At 39.1% G+C, this 23,204-nt stretch overlaps 1 protein-coding gene across 3 annotated transcripts; it reads left to right on the top strand.

Annotated features, from left to right (window-relative positions):
• The first annotated feature begins 4,074 nt into the window (after positions 1 to 4,074).
• Positions 4,075 to 22,978, top strand: ZDBF2 (zinc finger DBF-type containing 2). Of its 3 annotated transcripts, XM_074872970.1 has the most exons (8): positions 4,075 to 4,206; positions 7,209 to 7,318; positions 7,932 to 7,983; positions 8,498 to 8,549; positions 10,098 to 10,203; positions 11,015 to 11,142; positions 16,479 to 18,969; positions 19,252 to 22,978. In XM_074872970.1, exons 3-8 carry the CDS (start codon positions 7,932 to 7,934, stop codon positions 19,303 to 19,305), a joined length of 2,883 nt encoding a protein of 960 aa, XP_074729071.1. In that variant the 5' UTR covers positions 4,075 to 4,206; positions 7,209 to 7,318; the 3' UTR covers positions 19,306 to 22,978. The 3 variants fall into 3 exon arrangements, with proteins under 3 accessions (XP_074729071.1, XP_074729070.1, XP_074729072.1); XM_074872969.1 differs by having other exon boundaries at positions 16,479 to 22,978; XM_074872971.1 differs by lacking the exons at positions 4,075 to 4,206; positions 7,209 to 7,318; positions 7,932 to 7,983; positions 8,498 to 8,549; positions 10,098 to 10,203 and adding an exon at positions 13,941 to 14,000 and having other exon boundaries at positions 11,072 to 11,142; positions 16,479 to 22,978.
• The last annotated feature ends 226 nt before the right edge of the window (positions 22,979 to 23,204 follow it).

Raw genomic sequence — 23,204 nt, 5'->3', positions numbered from 1 at the left:
CAGTGCCATACCAAAGTAAATAAAAGATCATTATTACTTTTAAAAACCATATATTTTTAATTTTAAAATGAGAAAAATGCTTATTATAGAGAAAATAAATGTGTAATAGCAATCTGCCAACCGAAGCAAAGTCTAAGTAAAGCAGACCAAAGGAAACAAGAAGCTCAGTTTTTAGAAGAAATTATCCTTGCCTTTTACACAGATGAGGAATTATTTTCTTTTACTTTGAAAATCATTATTATTAAATATAACTGAATTGATATTAAAGGGAAACAACTGAAATACCATAGATGATCAGATCATTTCTCCATTTAGTCTGGTACCTGATATTGGACAGTGACCATCACTGGATTATTCAGAGAAAGACAACAAAATTATTTTAAGAGAATTTTACACTTTGTAGTAATTAAAGGTTTTAATGTAGTGCCAGGCATTATGAAACATCCATTCTACTATAAAGTTGAAAAAATCCTCCTTTCCCAAGCTTACACAGAATGTGAAGTGTTCTAAAAATCTACACATGTACTCAGACAGTCTTGAAAGTTGCAATGCTTGTTAGAATCCAGGCTAGATCTAGCCATCTTTTGTCCACAAATACCTTTGCGGACATTTGGCAGAAGTACTTTCTGCATGGCTCAAGCCCCAGCCCTCAACTACTGTCAGTCAGTCAACACTTAGCTCAGATCCTTTGAAGAATTCTACCAAAACAATAATTTAAGGATAAATTAGGCTTTTAAGATTAGAATGTACAAAGCACACATGCAACAAACTAAAAATCTAAGCAAGTTTCCTGCCAGTTTTACCAACCTTGATTTTCTTTTGTCACATTTTCTTTTTACAGTCTGAACCCAAATGTTGGAAGAAATCTGAGACTATTTTTAGGAAAATAGCTGTTGTTCACCTTTGTCATTTTTTCTTAATGTTTTTCATAGGTATAACCTTGACATACATTTGGCTAATGGAAGTGGAAAAACATAACAAAGGAAAGCAAAAGTAGAAAGCAAAGCAGTGAAAGGTGTATGGAACAGTTTATGGAAACTGAATAGATGAGTATAGATATCAGCAAAGAGAAAAAAGTCTGATGCTTGGACCAGGAGAGAGAAGAATTTTTAAAAGGGAAAAGGAAGTTTGTTAGCCCGTTCAGAGTTCATGCACGTATGTGAAGAGTACGTTCCTAGGAGTGAAGAGGAGACTGAGGGAAAGGGATATCTCTCAATACTCACTCTGAGCTTGAATCAAGGTGCAACCTCAAGTTCATAAATACACTAAGAGTTGAAAGCCAAGAAGTACTTGGAAACACAAGCCTGAGTTCTGCTATCTTTGAATGACAGTACAAAAGACTGAATATTACAACATTACAGGAACATTCCAGGGACAAGATATATGGCATTATGAGACAGACACTATAGACAGACTCTGCTAAGATGGACTTCTGTTTTACATGAGCCATTCTGGAAAAGAAATGTCAGTACCTCAGCTATGTAATCAAGCTTACTTTGTTTCAACAAGTTTTGAAGGGTTAGCTGAGCCACAGTAACACACTAAGCCTGCTATAAACCATCATAAAGGTAAACTGTTTTAGCCTAAGATAACATGTTTCAAAGTGTGTTTCCACATGTTTAAACAATGCAGCTGTGCTGACATGCAATAATTTGGGCACGTGCCTGAGCTTTCATGCATGTAAATCTTCTCCACAGAAATACTGGATCTGCAAAATTTTGACTGCCTCTTACAAATCTCCTGTAAGATTCCATCTAGAAGTAGGTTTTCATTTGTCCAACACTGAATTAAAAAATCCTTTCCATGTTAACAAAGTGATTGATTCCCCCACATATACGTCTGCCAAGATGCCTCAGCTAAGCCATCATCTTATTCACTTATCTTCAACAAAACAAATGTAGCTAAAATGATGTAGAATGATTAGGGGAACCTGTCAGCCTTCAAAGACAGAAACATTATATATATACCATAACTAAACAACTAAAAAGTTGTATTCTCCCCCCCTCTTTTTTTTTTTAATGAGTTCCAGTTTTGCCAAGTTCTGTATTATACTAGTCAGCAAAATATCACCAGGCAACTGTAGTTCTGTATTAAGTCCTTATTTTTGACAATAAAAACATATTAATAGAATCATAGAATGGTTTGAGTTGGAAAGGATCTTAAAGATCATCTAGTTCCAACCCCCCTGCCATGGGCAGGGACACCTCCCACTAGACCAGGTTGCTCAAAACCCCGTCCAACCTGGCCTTGAACTCTTCCAGGGAGGGGGCTGCCACAGCTTCTATGGGCAACCTGTGCCAGTGTCTCACCACCCTCACATGAAAGAATTTCTTCATCTAATCTACATCTACCTTCTTTCAGTTTAAAACCGTTACCCCTCATCCTATCCCTACCATCCCTGATGCAGAGTCCCTCCCCAGCTTTCCTGTAGCCCCCTTTAAGTACTGGAAGGCCTCTATAGGGTCTCCCTGGAGCCTTCTCTTCTCCGGGCTGAACAACCCCAACTCTCTCAGCCTGTCCTCACAGGGGAGGTGCTCCAGCCCCTGATCATCTTTGTGGTCTCCTCTGGACATACTCAAGCAGGTCCATGTCCTTCTTATATTGGGGGCCCCAGAGCCAGACACAGCACTGCAGGGGGCGGGGTGTCTCATGAGAGTGGAATAGAGGGGAGAATGCCCTCCCTCAACCTGCTGGCCATACTTTGCGTGTCGACTGCACCACACAGCTTGGGGTCATCAGCAAAGTGGCCAAGGGTGGACTCAATCCCACTGTCCATGTCACCACAAAGACGTTAAACAGCACCGGTCCCAACACTGACCCCTGAGGAATGTCACTCGTCCCTGCTCTCCCCTTGGACACCGAGCCATTGACCACAACTCTGAGTGTGATCATCCAGTCAATTCCTTATCCACTGAGTGGTCCATCCGTCAAATCCATGTCTCTCCATTTTAGAGACAAGGATGTCATGTGGGACAGTGTCAAAAGCTCTGCACAAGTCCAGGTAGATGACGCTTCATATCTATGCACATATCAAAAGAATTTAACAGCAAGTAAGGTAGTCCCCTCCTAAGGAACAGCCTTCTCCTGCTGTTCCACCGTTTGAGATTTGTGTTCAAATACTTGTTCAGTGTGGGTGGACATTTCTAAGCTACAGTTTCGTAATCACACAACAGCATCTTTTTACAGCAGCCTCTGCTTGAATTTTTCATATTATGGTGCAATCAAGATTTTTTTTCCCCTCCATTGCACAATCCAAGCCTGTATCTGCACCTGTCTTCACACATAAGGGTGTTGATTATCTTTGCCTCTGCTCAGATTACATAAAAATTCCTGCTGCTTCAGCATGAGAGAAATACACAGTAACTGGCTTCCCACAGGAGGTGAGATAAACGCTAAAAAACGCTACAACTGAAAAGGGAACCTGAACAAATGTCATGTTCTTAAACCCATTTCTGAGAAAAATAAAAGCACATCTACCATTAACTCAACAAAAAAATCAAACGAAGACCTTTCCCTTTCTAATAAAATCTACCTAAACAAGGCACACCATGAAAAGCAAGCTATTTTTAATGACAGAAAATGCAAAGTATAAACCCTATAGTCTGCTCTCAAGCATATGAAATACCGTGTTTAGAAGGAGAAAATAAGTTTTATTTCAACAACAGCGACAGTTATCAAAGACGCTACCTCCCAAACGAGAAAAATCCCGACGGGAGCTGAGGAAACGACGCAAACCCCCCCCGGTTTGCTGGAGCAGGTTTCCAGCGCCTTGGCTGGAGAACCCCGAGGCTTCTCGGGCTCCGCTGAAGCCGCGTTAGCGCCGCTATGAGGGAAGAGAAGGGCCGGGGCCGAGGGGCGGGAGGCCGCGCCGGGCACTCCCCGCTGGGCCGGGCAGCCGCCGCCCGTGGCAGGGCCGCGGGAGCGGGGGAAGGGCGGCGGCTCCCGCCCGGGACCGGGGCGCGCGAGAGCCCGCGCGGGCGGAGCCAGGCGCTGACGGGGAGCGGCTGCCGCGGGGGCCGCAGGGCGGGCGGGGGGGCGGCAGCAGCACAGTCGCTCAGGCCTGGGCGGGAACCAGCAGAGTCCGCCCGCCTTCCCTTCGGGGAGCACTCTGCTCCACCCCCGCCGCGCCGACCCGGAGCAGGAAGCAGGAGATGGCGTCCCCTGACCCCGGCGTGGCACGGAAAAGCTCCCGGGGCAGCGGTGGAGGTGAGACGGAGCCGGGCGGCGGGAACGGGAGGAAGGGGACTGGCTGGGACCGGGAGGGGCCGTTGGGGCGGGGTCCGCGCGCGCCGCCAGCGCCCCCTCAGCCCCCTCCTCGGCGGGGAGCCCTGCAGCACGGGCAGGCGCCTCGGCTGGGCTGGGCGCGGTGGAGCTCCCTCAAAACGCCCCAAAGCCCTGCTTCGCCCCTCTCAGGGGGCGGTGGCGGGCCCTGGGAGCTGCCGCCTGCGGCTCCGGCCCGCGCCGTGAGACGAGGCGAGGAGGGAACGGCGGAGACGCCGCCCGGTGTGGTCGTGGTGCAGCAGGGGCGGGACCCAGAGCCCGAGCTGGTGCTGTGTGGCGACGGGGCAAAAGCAGTTCCCGAAATAAGTTATCGCCTCTCTATTTGTGCTAATGCTGTTGGAAGACACATAACTTAGTTTAAGGGAGAGTTTTTTCCCTTGTTTTCCCTGTGTCTACCTAGCACAGACGTTCTCAGGAGAAGGGGCCGCGGAGGTTTGCGTGAGGTGTTTTTGGAGGAGCAGTTTTTATTGGCCTCTTTGTCCCTTTTTATTTATATTTTACTTGTTGCAGTGCAAGAGTGACACTGTCTGGAGAGTTTCTTTGATGCCTTTGACACTTTTATATACAATAAGAATGCACAACTGTTTTTCTTTATGTGTACATTTCATGCCTTTTGATTGCTTCTTTATGGATTTTTCTTGTTAAATGGGGTTGTCTGAAGCTTTTCATGTTCTGGCTGCTGTATGCAGAGTAATTCAATAAAACCAAAAAGAAGCATTGGTGTTAGAGACAGCTAAAGTAGCCTGGTTAGAAATCTGTCAAATCAAACATTTCTGTATGTAGCCAGTTGTTTTTATGTTTGTTACAATTTACAGGGTTTTTCAGTGGTAAAATGTTTAAGCTAAAGCTTGTACAGATACAATTTACTTTTTTAATCTAACAGTTTAAGGTACTTACAGTTGGAAGTATCTTAACTAAACTAGAATTTTGTAGGCTCTGCACGGAATCTGAAAAATCCTTTGTGGATTTATAGCTGTAGTTTCTATTTTGATAAAGTAAGGGTTGTAGTTAGGCTGTCTGGATTTTGGCAACATAAATAAGGCGGTTTATATAGCAGATTTCCTTTACATTACTAGCCTGTGGTTTCAGCTTGACTTCAGATGGTAAGAAAGCTGTATATAGTTTGGGTTCAGCCTTTTTTCTTTGTCCTGTACACTAGTCGTCTTAGAGGTAAAGAGAATGGCATTTCCTCTCTTGTCAGCTTTGTAAGTATCTGATGTTTTTCTGTAAGTTACTAAGAAAGTTGTACCTAACCCACCCCCTCCTCCAGTGAGAAGATCTAGTCTATCAAATGTCCTTGAACTGTAGAAAGATGATGAGGAGACCGAGACTGGACTAATTCATTGTAGTTATTTTCATAGTCCTGTGCTGTTTAAAGTTAAATAAAGTTTAAATATGCGTGAGTCTGTATCTGGACCTAGGGGTGTAACTCGCAGATGAGTGGGCTGTCATAGATACGAGGTGCTTTGATCGGATTTGGGGCAGTGGACGGGGACGAATACTTGTGGTGCCCTCTGCTGACTGTTTGACCGCCCTGACAGTGGGGTAGCCTCCTCTTAGGACTCTCCACATTTGTATCTTTCTCTGTCTCTCTCTCTATATATATATTCTTAAGATAGAGCAAGACCTTAAAAAATCAGGAAGTTGACTTTGAGCATGTGGAACAAGTTATTTTCTATAAAGCATCATTTGTGAAAGATAGTTTTGTGGGTTTTTCCTTCACTTTCTTTTGGATTCCAGCTGTGTACAGGACACTGAACAGGGTGACTGAAATCAGTTGATCTATCAAGGAAGCTTTTCTCAGTTGCCTGATGAGAAGGTTTATGAGAACACCTGGATTGTTTGGGTTTTGTTGTTGGGTTGTTTTTTTAATACTAGTACATGAATTGATACATATGGGAAGGAGAGCGAGTCTGGTGTTTTGGTTGGGTGGTTTGTTTTTTTTGGTTTTGGGTTTTTTGTTTGTTTGGGGTTTTTTGAGTTGAGATATTGGGATATTTCTTCTGACCATAATTGCTAGAACAGCCCTGCTATTTTATAATGAGCAGTGCATAGTCGGGAAAGAACAAAACAAGTTTAAAGAAAACAAGCAACAAACCACACATCTGTCAAGCCTGATGGTATGCAGCCTCATATAGGAGCATCTTTTCTACATATATGAGAACAGGAAGAGAGAAGGAAAGGAATGATTCTTGTAAAAACAGTTTATAAGGGATAAAAAGTAAAAGTGGATGATCTGAAACTTCAGGTTTGTTATCCCACAATTGTGTAAATGGTAAGCCAACAACAGATCTAAGAACTGTTAAGTCCTCTAAGTTTTGAGACAGGATGTGGTACTTTCACTGTGACTGGTGACAGTGATTGTGCAAATTATTGTGACCTTTCTGTTTTCCTGCTGTAATGCTAATGATAATACTTCACTGAGTATCTAATGATTAATTAAAAAAATGCTTTGAATATCCAATCTACTGTGAAATTTCCAGTTAATGTGTTATTGCAATATCTAACTAGTTGATGTAACATAAGCAAAATAAAACATTTGCTTTTGTCAGCAGGTTCATGAATGATGCTCAAAATAGATTCATTTCAATTTGGTTAATATTGAAGAATTTATTTTCTGTTATTGTAGAGGAATGATTAATTTCAGGAGCACTAGCATGCACAACAACAACAATATTTAATACATGGGGACTAGAAATAAAGAAGGAACAAAGTTATTCCAGAAGGAACACTTACCATTGTAGGAAAGACTGTCAAAACCACTTCCATAATAAAAAAGAAGGATGTCCTGCGGACTTCAAGAGATTTATCCACTTTATCGACTGATATGTTTGCAAAGTGGTACAGAAAAATTACATGCCTTAGGGTACGGAAAACATGCATTATTAACTGTATTTTAAAAGGCTCTTTAACTTCATTGTTGCCAGATGGGATGAGAAGATAAGTATCAGGCACTGCAAATGGCCTCCTGTTTGACGTTTATTGTTTGCTAGTCTGGAGTCAGCTTTGGTGGAGGAAGAAGGTTGATGACTCTAAGGTTTGTACTAGAAAGCTGATTTTCTGCTTGTATTCTGTAATGTAAAAGGACTCTGTGAAACTCGGAAGCTGTTTGTGTCTGGGCACCTTAAAGCATGTAACTGCATGTTGCTGCAGTCATATTTTAATGAAAAATTGTGGGATTCATTATTGGTTTGCAGGTCTTTTGGGCAATAAATATTACTTTTCCAGCCTGGATAATTATTTTGTGTGGTCTAGATCTTGTATGTTTTTTATTAGCATACATCTTTCATCTTTATTTTAAAGGCAACTTAGGAAATTAAGTAATTAAATGAATTTGACAAGGTTATTGCTTAATAACCTAACAGTGTCTAAGCAGTATTCATAAGTATAGTATTTGACTTTGTTAATTAGATCAGAAATTAGCCCCTTCTTTCAAAGCTAACATGCATTGCTAAATACAATATTAGGGCAACCTAATAAAGCAGACATTTATTTTTACAACGCAGCTTCATTTAAGTCTTGGTCTATAGCTGAAACAATATAGTGCTTCTGAACAGGTTGGAGCTTGTACTGAAGGATGAGTTTGAGGGTGGGCTTTAGTGTGGTTTGGGTTTTTTTACTTTTTATTCTCAATTATTTTTTACTTACAGATGTTTGACGGAATCAAATCATCTGATGAAGCTTCTGCTTCTTCAGCACAAGGTGAGAAGCTTAAAGTAGATGCTTTCATTGCAGTTATTCTTTTTTTAAATGTAATGATTAACAGCAGAAGCATTAGTTCACCTTGTAGTTTCAATTGCATACATTGATTTCCTAAATTTCATTATGGAACTTAGATGAATGGAACAAGTGATTTCTGTATCATCCACAGAGTTTCCATGTAGATGTAATTTTATTGTCCTGTAATAAACTTTTTAAGACATGCTACATTTTATCTTAGTGATCACAGATGTAGCAGTTTAAATGTAGATTGCCTAGTCTTGATCCCAGACAAATCGGCAGAAAAATTCCCACCTACCTCAACCATGAAAGCATAAAGCTTATTTTATGAAGCTCTTAGAGGAACTTTGAGGACAAAAGGATCTCTCTTGAACTCACTAAACTTTTTATCTTCCTTTAAAATAGTAGTTTTGACAAATGCAATGTAAGAGAAATAACTAATTGCAGATAAAACTCTATTCCATCTCTTTGATTTTTTTTTTTTTTTTTTCTGTAGGAGTCAAAAGACATGGTGTTGAAGGCTCTCTGCAGCAAGACAGCACTAGCAGGTAAGTTAGGTAATGATCTGTGTTGGGTTTGTGTGTGTGTGACAGGGTTTTGGTAGCAGGGGAGGTGCTACAGGGGTGGCTCCTGCGAGAAGCTTCTCAAAGCTCCCCCGGTTCCAAGTCGGACCCACCTCTGGCCAAGGCCAAGCCAATTAGTGATGGGATGGTGGCTGCACCTCTGTGATAACCTATGTAAAAAGGAGAACCTGGGAGGAGGAGGGGTGAGGGAAATACCTCTGCAAACACCAAAGTCAGTGGATGGAAGGGGGGGCACAGGGGGAGGTGTGCTGCAGCAGAGACCCCCCTGCAGCCCGTGGTGAGAGGGCAGGCTGTGCCCCTGCAGCCCGTGGAGGACCCCACTGCAGAGCAGGTGGCTGTGCCCAAAGAAGGCCGGGACTCAGAGGGAAGCCCCCGCTGTTGTAGTTTGGCCCTGGGAGGACTGCAACACATGGGAAGAGCTGCAGCCTGTGGGAAGGACTCATGTCAGAGGAGGTTCGTGGAGGACTGTCTCCCATGAGAGGGACCCCACACTGGAGCAGGGAAAGAGTGTGAGGAGTCCTCCCTCTGAGGAGGAAGGAGCAGCAGAAACAACATGTGATGAACTGACCACAACCCCCATTCTATGCCCCCCTGTGCCACTATGGGGAAGGAGGTAGAGAAATCACGAGCAAAGCTGAGCCCAGGAAGAAGGGAAGGCTGGGGAAAGTGTTTTTAAGTTGTGGTTATACTTCTCACTGTCCTACTCTGTTAAGTGGTGTTGGTGGTGGTGTTTGAATTAAATGGATGTTCTTTTTCTTCCCCTAATGAGTCTGTCTTTTGCCCATGACCAAAGGGGGTGAGGCATCCCTACCTGCCCTTATCTTGATTCCCAAGCCTTTTGTTTTATTTTCTCCTTCCTATACCTGAGGGGGAAGGAGTGAGTGAGTGGCTGTGTGGTGCTCAATTGCCCTCTGGGCTCAAACCACGACATGATCTAACTGGCATCTAGCTTACTGCTTACACAAAATAAAACAGAAGGAATCTGTTTTTCAACCTTACCTGTTATCTTGTGTAATGTATGTTGGTGATGCTATATAGATCAATTGCATGGTGGAGGTCCTTTTTATCTTGTACTCACATACCATTAAAAACTGTGCGGAAGATGTATTGTAGTGCCCAAAACTAATGTGTGGGTGACAAGTTTCTTTGTCTTTGGTCTGTTTTTTTTTTAATTTCAAAATATAAAAAACAGAAGAATATAAATATGACTCTGCCTTTTTTTGGAGAGACAGTTATCTTTGGATTTCAGCCAGCTGAAATTAGCATTTGTGTTAGCTGTGGGTTCAACCTGTTATCCTTTGTTCTACATTTGAGAAAAATTTTCTGTAGTGAAATTTGCTTGGGAATACCTTAAAATATGTAGTTCTACTTGCCATTACAATTCTGAAATAGAAACGTTTATCTTGCAGGTTTGTTCCAGCTCTATAGTAAGATAGATATTTATTATTTCCATAGTAAGAACATGAATTAAACAACCCAACATGTCTTGGTAATATTACCTGCTTCTTTCAGTTCACACACAGGAGGGCAAGAACATACTCAGCCTGGAGTATCCACTGTGCAAAACAGACAAGGATACTGCAACTGCTGCCGTGTACACTACAGCAATTTGGAACAGGTGAGAAGACTTCTGCATAATTCAGCAACAGCTAGCAAGGAGTACCAGAAGGCTTCATCAGCTTATAAAATGTCAGTCTTTCCACTGAACAACCAATGCTGAATGAAAAATCATCAGTTTGTGAATTGCACAATGTATGCACTGAGAAGAAGATACTCTTCTTATCTGTTACCTGTTAAAAGATGCTGGTGGAGTGGCATGGCTACTGCAGTCTGCTTTTCTGAAGTGGCACACTGCTGTGCATTGCATCCATTAGGTTTATTTCTGTGGCTTTAATCTTGAGATCTGTATATATTGTAAAGGATTAGGGTTAATATGTTGGATATCAAGGCTGAAGACATTTGATCAACTATATTCTGTTCTTTAACTCTGTCAGTCTCCCGTCCTTTAGACTTCTTAAACTAGAAGATTAAATAGGCTTCTAATTTCTATGTTTATGAAAATTTTTAATTCGACTGAATTATAGGATGTTTATTCGTATGAATTCAAGAATATTTTAATAGTAATTTAAGGATACATTTAGAATATTTGTACTAGTTACAAGAGACTTGTGAGCAGTTGTCAGAGCAGCTAATTTAGGTTCCGACTCAGAAAGATATTTCAATACATTTTAGTATTATTTGAGACTTCCTAAACATGCTTAAAAATCTCATTGAATCAAGGCTTTAAAGTAGAAAAGGCTCAAGACTTTTCTTTTTATTTAAATATTTTCATAGCAACAGTGTAATGTTTAACCTGGGAAATAGTTTTGAGGAACAGGCAGTGTGTTAACAGTAGTATTAAACTAGTCATCTGTTTGATCTTTCACCAGCATGTTTTCAGCTCCCAGCACAGACATTTTGCCGCTTGCTGTAGGAATCGTACGGATACCAATATCTTGGTGAAGCGTTTCCTGCAAGATGTTTTATGCTACCATCCCCACAGATACCGTGACAACAGGTATAATACAGCTGGCTTTTTTTTTTTTTCTAATATGTGTTGGTAAAATGCATGTATTATGAGTTCTTATTTCTGTTCATCTACTGAGCAGTAAATTTTGCCCATTTGAGGTGAAACTTTCACTCTGGAGACGATTTAGAAAGGAGTGCATTTATATAAACATGGTCCAAGTATGTTGCTTTTGTATTGCCTCTGCACTTTTAAACTTTGTTTCACTGCTTAAGAATTTGATACGACACTATTGATAGCAATTAAATGTGAAGACCTGAAAAAAGAAGGAATATGTGGGTCAGTGAGTACAATGGTAGACTGTGCAGTCTGACATGCATTTACGAATTCTTATAATTTGGGCTTTATATATAATTATATATAATTATAGTTCTTATAATTATGGGCTTTATATATATATATATCTCTCTCAGTATATTTTATGGTATGTTTAGAAAGAGTCCATAATTTTGGTTTGTTGTTTGTGGATAATGTCAGGTGAATATTTATGTGTTTATTTTTTCATTATCCTCGCAGTTCACACATTCAGTTAATACTTACATGAATTGTATTAATTGGTCAATTCATTAATGCTCAGATGTTAGAAAAATGTTCTCTTTATTTACCATGTGTATGTTTAAGAGTGATAAGGGGGTCAGTGTGTAAGTTTTTCTCTGTAGATGAAAGGAAATCAATTAAATCTCATTCCTTGTTTGTTATGTTCTGCAAGGCAGACTAAAATCCCAGTCTGAACCTTGTACAGTGTATCTTGATATACAACTCTTCTATGGATCTGACAAACAAGTGGAAGGGTGTTTTGTCTGAAGGCAGTCATATTGATACTATCAGGAATGTGACAGAACAAGCTAATAGGCATGTCTATGCCAAATTAGCCCAGGACATGTACACATCACTACAAATAAATAAATTAATCCTGCCATCTTAAATAAATAAATATAATCCTTCTAGTTTAAGAACCTCCACAATTTTTGCAATTGAGAAAATATAGCAGTCACTCTAAGGCAATGCTTAAATGAAAAAAAACCTTCTTGAGGTGTCACTAATACAGGGTTATTCCTTTGGTGAATGAAACCTACTAACTAGGTAAAACAAGCTACCCATGTTCCTCTAAGTTGTGGGAAGAAGGAATGGAATGAGAAAAATAATGTACAAAATCTAGATGAAGCTGGAGGGAGAAGAGGGAGGAGTAACCCCATATCTAGACAGTTTGGAGATTAAAAAAAGCGAAGATAAAAGTGTGAATAGATTTATGTTGTGATCCTGCTCTGAAAAATGACTGGAAAAAAAAAGTCACGGTTCTTAACTGACATCTGAGGTAAGGATTCAATTCTCTTTGTTCTTACATAAAAACACTTAGATTGATATCAGCTTCACTCTGTTCTTAAATATCTGTTTTTACTATTTAACTGAATTCACCCAAGGGATCTTCAGAGTGTCATTTAAAAGGATTATAGAAATATTTTTGAGACTTGATTTGTTTTGTAGAACCAATATACCTAGTAGTGATGTGGAAAAAGAAAAAAAAAAATAATCAGAGCTTTGCTTTATACTGAATTTCAAAGGATATTGGTGTTCTGCCCCTCTGTCCAGTAAAAAAAACCACAAACCAAATCATTTCTTCTTCCGAACTCTTGGTGTAGAAGTTTTTTATGTAAAGAAATAATATTGAGCGTTCAAGAGAGTAAATCTTCACTCTGTTTTTGCAGGTAATTTGTAGCAAAACTGTCAGAAGTTCCTAACTGTGTAGAACTATAGTTCTATTCCCTCTGCCTCAGAGACATTTGCTTATAAATAAGTTTTTGAAAATTGCATATAGGCTGTTAAGTGAGCTAGAAGCCTAGGAATTTGCTATAGTTTATCCATACCAAAATCCATTTAGTCCTATATTCAGTCTTCCAGCAGCCTCTAGATGCCAAGTGTTTCATGCAAAGATGGAAGAACTCTGAAGTGAGAAAGTGAAAAGATTATTTCTACTGCTTTTGGCCTTCGCTTTAGGTCTAATTTGGATCTGTAAGATTTTTGAAGTTTGAACAAAGGTGCTTTATCTCAGAGCTTAGGTGGACAAGAATGCAACTTTTCCTTTTGAGGAACTTTGATGGTGGCTAGATCTTACAGTCTTCCAGCTATTTTATTCTATTTTAATTGTTGTTACTTGAGCTAACTTGCCAGGTACATCTCTAATAGCTTTTTGTTGCTATGAATCTTTTTGTATTGCTGACTATAACTTGGTTATGGTCTAAATGTTGGCAATGTATTTCCCACCCTCCAGTCTTTTGTAACTGTAATTATATATAATAGAAAAGTTTTCCTGTGGCATTTTTTTCTTCAGACTTTCAGCCTGTGATTGTATTCCATATGCATTACCAGGGATAAAACCAATTATGTTTTTGTGGTCTGTGGCAGGTATCAATTAAACATCCTTTACAGTAAGGAGGAAAAATATAATTTGGCATCTCAATTATGTCAGGTTTTTTGTTGTTTCCTTGGACCAAGACAGCCATGTCTTCTTCAAGATTCCCACTTCTGGTATGCATGAGCCATGACAGCTACAAATTTAGTTTCCTTACTTTCACTTAAATAGTGTATTATTACAATATGTAAGGGTATATGAATTCACACATTCTTCACTCCTACACACACACTCTTTCCCCACACACTGTTTTTACAGATACGGGAACATGTGTGTGTCTCGTACATGCTTTTGAACACTGTAGATAGGCATGGTGGCCTTTATTTTCTAACCTCTGGAAAGTAAACAAAGGTGAAATTTTGCAACATGAATTTTTCAGGGTTTAGTGCTTGGACTGAAGAAAAACCTGGACTCAACTCTACCTATGGAGCTATAAGTAGTGAGTCTGTAATAACAAACATCTTGTTTTGGGGTGCGTGTTAATGCCGCTTGCACCATTAGTTCAAATCAAATATTTGCAGTCAATATTTGATATGTACATCACTTCAGTGAATGAAGAGTAGTATGCTAATAGCCAAAGTAAAACATAAGTTACTTCATTATGAATAGCATGCAGTGCTTTATCACTTTTTATGTAGAAAGTGTGGTTTTTGTTATGAGTTGCAATGATTGGAGGGGACTTGGATCTTCAGGATGTTCATGTGACTGTCCTTGTGTTTCCTTGGAAGGCTTTTTTTTTTTTTTGTTTGGTAGACGCTGCTTCAGTCCCTGCACTGTGAAATAACTTGTAGGACTTTGGTCTTCTTACAACTTTCATTTCCATGCTATTTTGCATTATAAAGTTGTTTCTTTTATGACTGTTAGTGACTCTGTAGTTCTTATCACATGATGTCAGTAAATAGGGTTTTCAGCACTCATGGTACTTAGTACGCTATGAAGCAGTCTGGGAGCTGTTAGTAATTATTTTGGGAGGCCATGGAGAATGTGTGATGTTTCACAAGGATTGGGGAAGAAGCAAGAAGCAAGTGTAGTGATTGTCGGTTATCAGTAGGGCAGAGAGAGGATCTGCTTCCAGGCTCCTTTGCTTAAATTACAGTATTTCCATGAGAACTGAATAACCAAACTGTTCATAAGAATCTAGAAGACAGTGATGAGTAACGATTACTGCTGATTTAGTCAAGAAAAATCACATCGGGCCATCCTCATTTTCTTCTTTGACGAGATAACAGACCTTGTGAATAGAAGAGAATCATCCATCTTGGTGCCATCTGTCATGATCATGCCATCTCAAAAGCCCAGCTTTTGGCGTGTTCTTGTATGAGGTTCGTAAGCAAGCTAAGGAAAATGTGATTGAAGATTAAATGGAGATGAAATGTATGTGTAGCTGGCTGGAAACCTGTTTTCTTAATTGTTAGTGGCTCAGAGAGAGAACAAAATCTAATGGTGGATCACGAGCCTTATCACTGAGCCCTATCCTGAGGTTTGAAGTAGGTGTGTTCAAGTATGAGTTATTGGGGGGAGGTGGGGGTGTGTGTGTGAAGTTTTGGTTTGGGGGTGATCCTATGAACTTTGATTTTTCTGGACTAAATCTTGTTAGCTCTGTAGAGTTCAAATGTCAGATTTAATTTTTTTTTTTTTTGAAACATTGGCCAGACCTATCATTTATTTTGAACTATAAAACAGTTCCAAGCTGAGAATTCTTTTGTTTGTCATCTCTCAGTAAAAGGCTGAAACGTAGCTATATTCAGATAAGTTCTCTTGTGATTGTTTTTCAGTGTGAAGTAGTTAGAAATACTTGCCTCAAGTTTGCTTGATATCAGATGGCTTTATTAATAAATAATCTCTGAGACTTTCAAGGACTTCTGCATATGTTGACTATTAAACATTGCTAATTCTGTTGGCTCCTGCGTGATTTTTAACTTTCAATAAATGTGGAAGCTGAATGTTTATAACCAAGGAAATTACTGTACAATAAAATTTATTCACAATACTTTTGTTAGCAGATGAATGCACTGTAAGAGGTTCATGGCTGTCTGCCATGTATCAAAGTAAGCACCTATTTGAGTCTTGCAAGGTCTGATTATAACTTTCAAATGAAACATAAAATTCTCTCTTCAGTTATATTTACTTTTATAAAAATTATTTTCATTGGATTTGTCCAGCTGTTAGACATGGGAGCCTTGTAGGTTCCTGTGTTGCATAAGAGAAGTAGTCCCTATCTGTCTGTTCTGTTAATTCTGCAAGACATAAACACTTGTATTTGAGGCAGTCCTAAAGACAGATCTGCCAGTTACAGAATATATAAAAACCTGCTGTTGTCACAGTGAGGCTGAACAATCATAACTTGGCTTCTTATAGAAGTGAGTCAGAAGCTGTGGTATGTCTGTGAGAAACAGTAAGCATGGAATTCCTTGGCAACGTGTGCAGAGTTCCTATCAGGCAACCATGTTTTGTAGGGAAAGGAGCATTTATACTCAATGGTATTTTTATACTGTGCCATATTGTAACGTTCCATTTCTCCACAAAAGCTCAAAATTAATGATAGTTTTACCAGTAAAATAACCTCTTTACAAGCTCACAAATTCAAACAAAGGAAATTTCTTTACTTTTTATTGCTTTGCTTATTTATAAAATGGTTTGCCCATTCTTAATGGGTGGGTGCATGAGGAGGGTAACTGACTAATGCCCATGTTGTTATCTTTAGCTTTGTGGAACATTTACACCCCCCTCACCCCACCCTTTTATAGATGGAATATCTCTACTAAAGTAGCAGAGCTGGTAACTTGAGTTTGTTCATTAAGTGTGATGCACTCTAAGTAGTTACTTTCTGTTTTGTTTTTTTTAAATACTATTGTTTGAAAAATCTGAAGCATATTTGCAGTATTTATATAAGGTGTTTTTTTCCCCTCCCCTTTAGGCCAACCTATGATGACATGCCACTTCCCATCACTTCAGAGGCTGCTAGGGTTGCTTGCCTGTCCCCAGAAGAGATGGAGAGACAGAGAAACAGAGACAGACAGGAGATTTCCAGCAAAGACCAGGAGTCCGTTGGAGAACTATGCTCTTCTGCTCCATGCCTGTCTCATGAGGGCACAAAGAGAACTTCTGTAACTCAAGCATTTACTCAAAAACTAGAAAGAGGGCAGGAACATGTTACAAGAATATCCCAGCAGCCTATGGGTATTTGTAGCAATGAGAAATGGGATACCCTGAAAGATGTTCAAGTTGCAAATCATAGCCATGAAGGCCAGTTTACAGCTGTGAGCAGATGTGATAAAACAGGAATGGAGGTATGCAATAGTGATGTGTTACTGAACCTGTGCTTGAATCCTGCTCCGGCACTGGTTCATCCAAAACACCCTTCAGTTGCTCACCAGAATCCTATGTGCAGCCACAGCAATTCTTTATGTATTACCTCAGGTCAATCTCTCTCAAAACGAGATGGTTTACAAACTCAGGATGAGACTTTGGTGTCTGATTTCCATCTCAGGGATACTGTGGGTATCAGCAGCTCCCTAGATCTTGGGACATCCCCACAATTAGCAGGATGCAAAAACGTGAAGATGAACAGAGGTGATGAAAGTTCAGTGGGTGAAACTACTGAAGATGTTATTCTGAAATACTGCTGTGGAACTACATCTGAAGAAGTTTATTTCAAAGAAGAGAATAATCCCTGTTTAACTGTTTCATCACTTCTGGACCATACTCAGTTAGAGGGTTCTGAAATGAGTTTTGACTGTGATGCACCTGTTCAGGCAGGAACAGACTTACCCAAGGCATCTATAAATGACATAGAATTCCTAAAAGAGGTCCAAATAAGTTTGAAAGATAAAGGCTATGGAACACAGCTGTCTTCTGTTTTAAAAAGTGAGTCCGTAGAGAAAATAGAAGCAGTGAAACAGGATGTCATAGTTCATACCGAAGAACCAGTTCTTCCAGCTCTGCCTCATGTGCCTCCTTCTTTTGTGGGAAAGACTTGGTCTCAAATAATGTATGAAGATGATATAAAAATTGAAGAACTTGTGCGTGATTTCAGGGAAGGTCGTTTTCGCTGCTACTTTGACAGTGAATCCTCAGCCAACTGTACAGGGAAGACAGTGAAGAAAAAAAAGCAGAAGGATGAAAAAAAGAACAGTATTGTTGAGGGTAATAAACCAGAAAGTGCATCAGTTAAAGCATTGCCAGAATTTAATGATGCTTTAAGTGGTGGCTCTGATTTTGATAACCCATCTCTAGCCTCAGATACACTATGCAATCCACAGACTCCTAAAATGCCTAGGAAGAGGACGTGGCGCCTGGCTTCAAGGTGCCAGGTGGTTAAAGTCAGCCATGGCACCCAAACAAGTCTATTGAGCTACCCTGTAGCAAAAAGAAAAATGTCTAGAAGGGAATCTGAGCCATCTGATCAGAAAGCAAGCATCCTGTGGCCAGAGAATGAAAAAACGCCAAACATGAAAACTAGACTATGTGCCCTTAAACTTCCAGAGTCTTATAGCAAGATTATGAGTCCTGTACAGCCCAAGACAGTGGTCTATGTACTTTCATGCCCAGAGATAAAACAGTGTAAAGGTAAACCTATAGATATTCCGCAAATGAGGAAAAATCGTAACTCCACAGATAGCAAGGACTCTGTCAGGTATAAATACAAACAGTGTTCTTTTAAGTATTACGACCCATTGACAAATCGAATTCTGAAAACGCCTCCGAACAGTACAGTTGGAGAAAAGGCCAAAAAGCCCTCCCATGTTCGACAGCTTTTCAGAAGTCTCAGCTTTGATGCAAACATGAAACTAGCTGATGCACAGAGAGAAAGCACACCATCCAAGTCACTCAATTGGTCAGGCTTCTATAGTTCATCTTCAGCATCTTTCCTGCCAGATCCAAGTAAAGGGAATGATGCAGCCTCAAGTCAAAAGTCAGATGGATCTTCTCTTTCCACAGAAAGAACAGATTCTCTGGTATCTGGTCATTCTGAGAACTCTCTCAAACACCTGATTATTTCACCTTTGAACTCTCACCAGTCTGTGGTAGAAGGAGATGGTAGGTTAACTCCATTTAACAGTAGAGTTACCAAAACTCCTTTGACCTCCATCAGGAGTGAGCGGTTAGGGAGGGAGAATCCAAAGGCAATATGGAAGAGAAAAGAAGGCACTAATAAAGAACCAGCTTTTTCCAGTAAGGCTGCGGGACCTGTGTCTGTCAGATGTACTGTTGGGAGGAGAGGAAACAGAGTAACCACAGGCAAACAAACTTCCAGAACTAAAAAACAACAAAAAGAGGGGAAGAGAAGGAAACTTCATCTTCGTGCCCAGAAATCATCTGCTTTCTCAATCCATAGGTGCCAGACAAGGAAAACTACAGTGGGAAAGCACCTTAAGAAAGAAAAACCTGATGCTAAAAAATTAAAGGTGAGGAGGAAACCAAAAAGAACCTTTCTGAACTCAACGGTTGTCACAGGGATTCCTGAAAAGAGGCAGAAAGTCACATCAGAATCTTTTCCCAAGAAGCCAGAGTGAGCTACTTCCAAAGTCAGGAACCGGGAAGTGGAGATTGGGGTCACCCTAGCACTGTGAACCAACCCTCTAGAAGAACTTCTGCTGTACCGTTACTTCGAAACTGTCTTGTTCTACCAGGTGAGAGCTAGCTACCGAAAGAACTTTTTTTTCTTTTTTTTTTTTTTTTTTTTACAGCCAGCATCTGGAAAAAGATTGAGGAAAGCGAAAGGGAACAAAAGGAGGTCGTAGACGAAGCAGTTGAAGTGCTAGAGCTGCAGAAAGTGCAAAGCCAGTTTAATGTGAAACAAGTACAACTGTAAACTCAGCTCTTGTTCCTGGAATATGGGGACAGAATGTATTGCACTGTTCTATTGTGTAAAGCTGCAGAAGTTGTGCATTTGTGTTAAAAAGCACTTAGAACCGTATTTACTAGACTTCACCTGTACAACAGAAAAATGAGCTTGAATAGTATCATATTGTTTTTATGGTATTATCAGTGCGTAATAGTGCACTATAATAAGGTAAATTAGAAGCTGTATTAATTGTGCCTATTCTCATTTTTCCACATAATTCTAAAGTGCAAAAAATGACTCGGTTGTTATGCTAGAAATTAAATGAAGATACATAAATCGGGGCTGAATTCTGTGTATGTATTTTGTGTTTGTGTATATGCACACCTCCTTCAACACGTGATATATACTTGCCTATGGAGTGGCATTAAAATTAATACAGTATGATACAATTCAGATCAATTCAGTGCTTTCTGCAAATGAAATATAGTTGTACATATTTTTATATTGACTTTTTTCTTGAAACCATGTCCAAAGCAGTTATTTTGGGCAAAAAGACACTGTGGGCTCTCATCAAGCAATAATGGACCACGCTGGTAAGGAAATATATGTCTCTAGGGCACTGTTCAAATTGTGGTAGCTAAAGTGAAATCTCAAATTCCAAAAGAAATATAGGCTTACAGTTTGGGGTTTTTTTTCTCTTTAGATAGCTTATTGATTAAGCTTGTATGTGAATTTCACATTCCTTAGTTGGGGGGTGGAAGAGTTATAATACAAACAAATAGCAGTGAGTTGTTCTAGTATTTCAACCTTAAATTTGAGTTTCTGTGCTTTTTTGGTTTTAATTTGGTGTACTGTTGGATACATTTTTATGTACTATAGTTGAAAACATTTTAAACTTTCAGTTAAATATTTAAATTAAAGCGGCATCCAAATATGGTCTGACATTATTTTTTTAAATTTATTTTATTTTTGAAATAAAAGTTTATTTCTGTGGATGAATTTTCCTATGGTTGTCAGTATACACAGAATCTTAGGATCATATTGCAAGTCACTGGAAAATGAAGGGTTATATGAGTTCTTATAGCCCTCTTAACTAATTGTGCCTGTATAATATTTTGTCTGATATAAAACTGATTTTTTTTAAAGCAAAGTTTTAAAGGAATGGTTTTTATAGAAAGGCTAACTTTTAGATAAAGCAAGAGAAGATATTTAAATAAAGTTTGTTTTAAAGCAAAGCTTTAAATTAACTCTCTATAGATGTCCCATTCTAACATATTTTTATGATACAAGAATGTTTTCCTACCTTTTTCATCCTACTTTTCACACTATTGTACACATGAAGAGCATGAATTTTGTGCGTGAATAAAGCTTAATGCAGATTGTTCTTTAAGATCACTAGCGCATATTTGTTTACAGCCAAAAATATTGTTCTCCATATTCATTGCAAGCTTGTGTTTCTCCAGCACAAAACTTTTCCTTGAAACCTTGAGTAATAAAAACATCTTGAGGAATATAGAATGATTAATATTTTTAGCCTGTATTGTCTTTTTTTTTTTTTGTAAATAATAGACCCCCTTGTCAGGGTGGCTTTTTTTTAAAAAGAAAAATGTATTGAATAAAAGTGTAAGTAGCTATATATATTTTTCTTAAAAACCCAAACCAAAACTCAACAACAAGTATGAAATGTAACAATTTTTTTTAAAAATAGGACTTGGGCTACAAGTCTGGCAACATTTCTGTGGTTGAGAGTGTCAAAATAAGATATACTGTAAGCTTGGATGTTACTCTGTGCCTCACTTCTGACTGTTCAGAAGCCTCTTCTGTGTGTGCTCACCGACTACTAGGAAAAAAGAGGGGAGATTGTGATATGAGAAGTAAATGTGGAAACTGGTTTGGAAAGAGAATTGGTGAAGATATATGCAAAACAAAATCGCAGAGACGCTCAAAATATCATGTGCATGAAGGAGAAGGAAAGTTTTCTGGGGCCTTGGGGAATTAGTCAAACACTTCCATGTTAGATAAATGATACAGATTCTGCTGCCATTATTGAATAGCATGTTTCATTAGTGTTGCTGAAACTTTGAAACATTATGAAGTCTACAGTAATGGAAAACTTCAAAGCTGGAATACTTTCTCACTGAAATTGATGGGAGGGTTGGTTGTTTTGGGTGGGAGGTGGTTTTGGGTTTTTTTAATCTTGGTGCTCAAAGATGTTTGTCAGTGTGATTGTGTGGCTTAATCTAGAGAAGCAAGAAAAGGTAACTGGATTAAAGAGGAATAAAGTCATGCTTTTTGAATCTATTTGGGAGCAGTTAGATCCAGGATATTTTCTAATAGTTAAGAAAAATGTTATTTCTTCTATACATATGTAATTTTGACCTGCAAATTCATACTTAGTTTTTTTAGACAGTTCATAATTTAAAAAAAGGCTCTCCCCCCACAAAGTACTCGTGCAACCTTTTAAAACAATCTCATTCTTAAGCAGCCTCATTTTTATTATTTACATGTATTGTGAACATTGAGTGTGACCCAGACTCACACTGTACCAGGTGCTAACCAAACATAGTAGCAAGTCTCCAAAACTTTAGATGTCCCACACATGCACCTAACAGTTCTTCAGTTCCTTTTCTGATAGGATTTTTTGCTTTCTAGTTCTTTCTGACAAGTTTGCATCCAATGTTCTTATAATTGTAGTATGAAAGTGCTCCTCTCTGGGACTCGGATAAAATGAGGTATTTAGTTGTATTTATAATGAGACTATGACTTAATCTGAAGTTGTGTTTAAATTTCATGCTAAATTTGTGCCCAAATTAGAATACGTGGTTTTGTGGTTGTCGTGTTCTCGTACTTGGTAAGGTATTTTGCAGTACTCTTTCTTGATGCTATAATTTTTTATCTGCTTCTCTGTTTCTACTGTCTGTGATCATTTGACACAATGTGAGTTAGTAAGAATACTGTGGTATTACATACCTGTCCCGTGCTGTTGCTGGATGTTCCTTCTTTGTATTTTCAGCTTATTTAATTCAGATTTATTGTTTTCATGTTCTTCCTCAGTCTTGCATTTGGATATTTTTTTTTTAATGCTGTGAAGAGCTAAATCACAGGACAGGATATTCTGTTTGGAAGTAAATCAGTGACAGGTAGCAAGTGGATGGTGTCCTGATCTGAAGTGTAGAGGACGAGCTGGAATATGTGCTCCTGTGCTTGGGAGTCCAATTACTTCACCAAGTATGTGAGACAGGAGTGGGATGATGATTCTTGATTTCTTTATCTGTCTTCCTTTCTCCTGCCTCTGGTGTAACTCTGAGAATGGAGTCATCTGAATTCATACTTATTCTGGAAATAGAACGGTGTTTCAGCTGTTGATGTTTTGGGGACAGATAAGAAAAGTAAAATGTATCTCACTTGCTAATGCAATTAAAAGCCCAGAAGTTTTGTCTTTAATGATATATCTGCTATGAATTACAGCATTCCCAATAATCTTTTTCAGAAAACTTTGTAGTAGCATATCTGAGCATGCCCAGAAACAAAGGGTTTGTTCTTTGCTTGCTTATGTTTTGCAGTTATGAATTTATTAATTCCTTCAGCAGAACAAATCTTGTTTTAATAAAATAAAGACTGAATTTGCATTTTTGTAGTTTCTTTATTCTTGAAGTGGAATTTACCTTGAAACTATTTCCTATAATTTGTTGTGGAAAGAACACAGAATGCTATGGAATAAGCTACCACTTGAAGAAGGCCAGTCATAATTTAAACATCTGTTCACAACTGTATGATATCTTGACCCAGTGAAGTCTTCTCTTGACTTCAGTGAAGCCAAGATTCATCCCATCTTGTGGCAACTGAAACAATGAC

Source organism: Strix uralensis, chromosome 6, assembly GCF_047716275.1.
Source record: "Strix uralensis isolate ZFMK-TIS-50842 chromosome 6, bStrUra1, whole genome shotgun sequence".
NCBI classification, from domain to species: domain Eukaryota; kingdom Metazoa; phylum Chordata; class Aves; order Strigiformes; family Strigidae; genus Strix; species Strix uralensis.
This window is presented reverse-complemented; position numbering and strand designations above follow the sequence as displayed.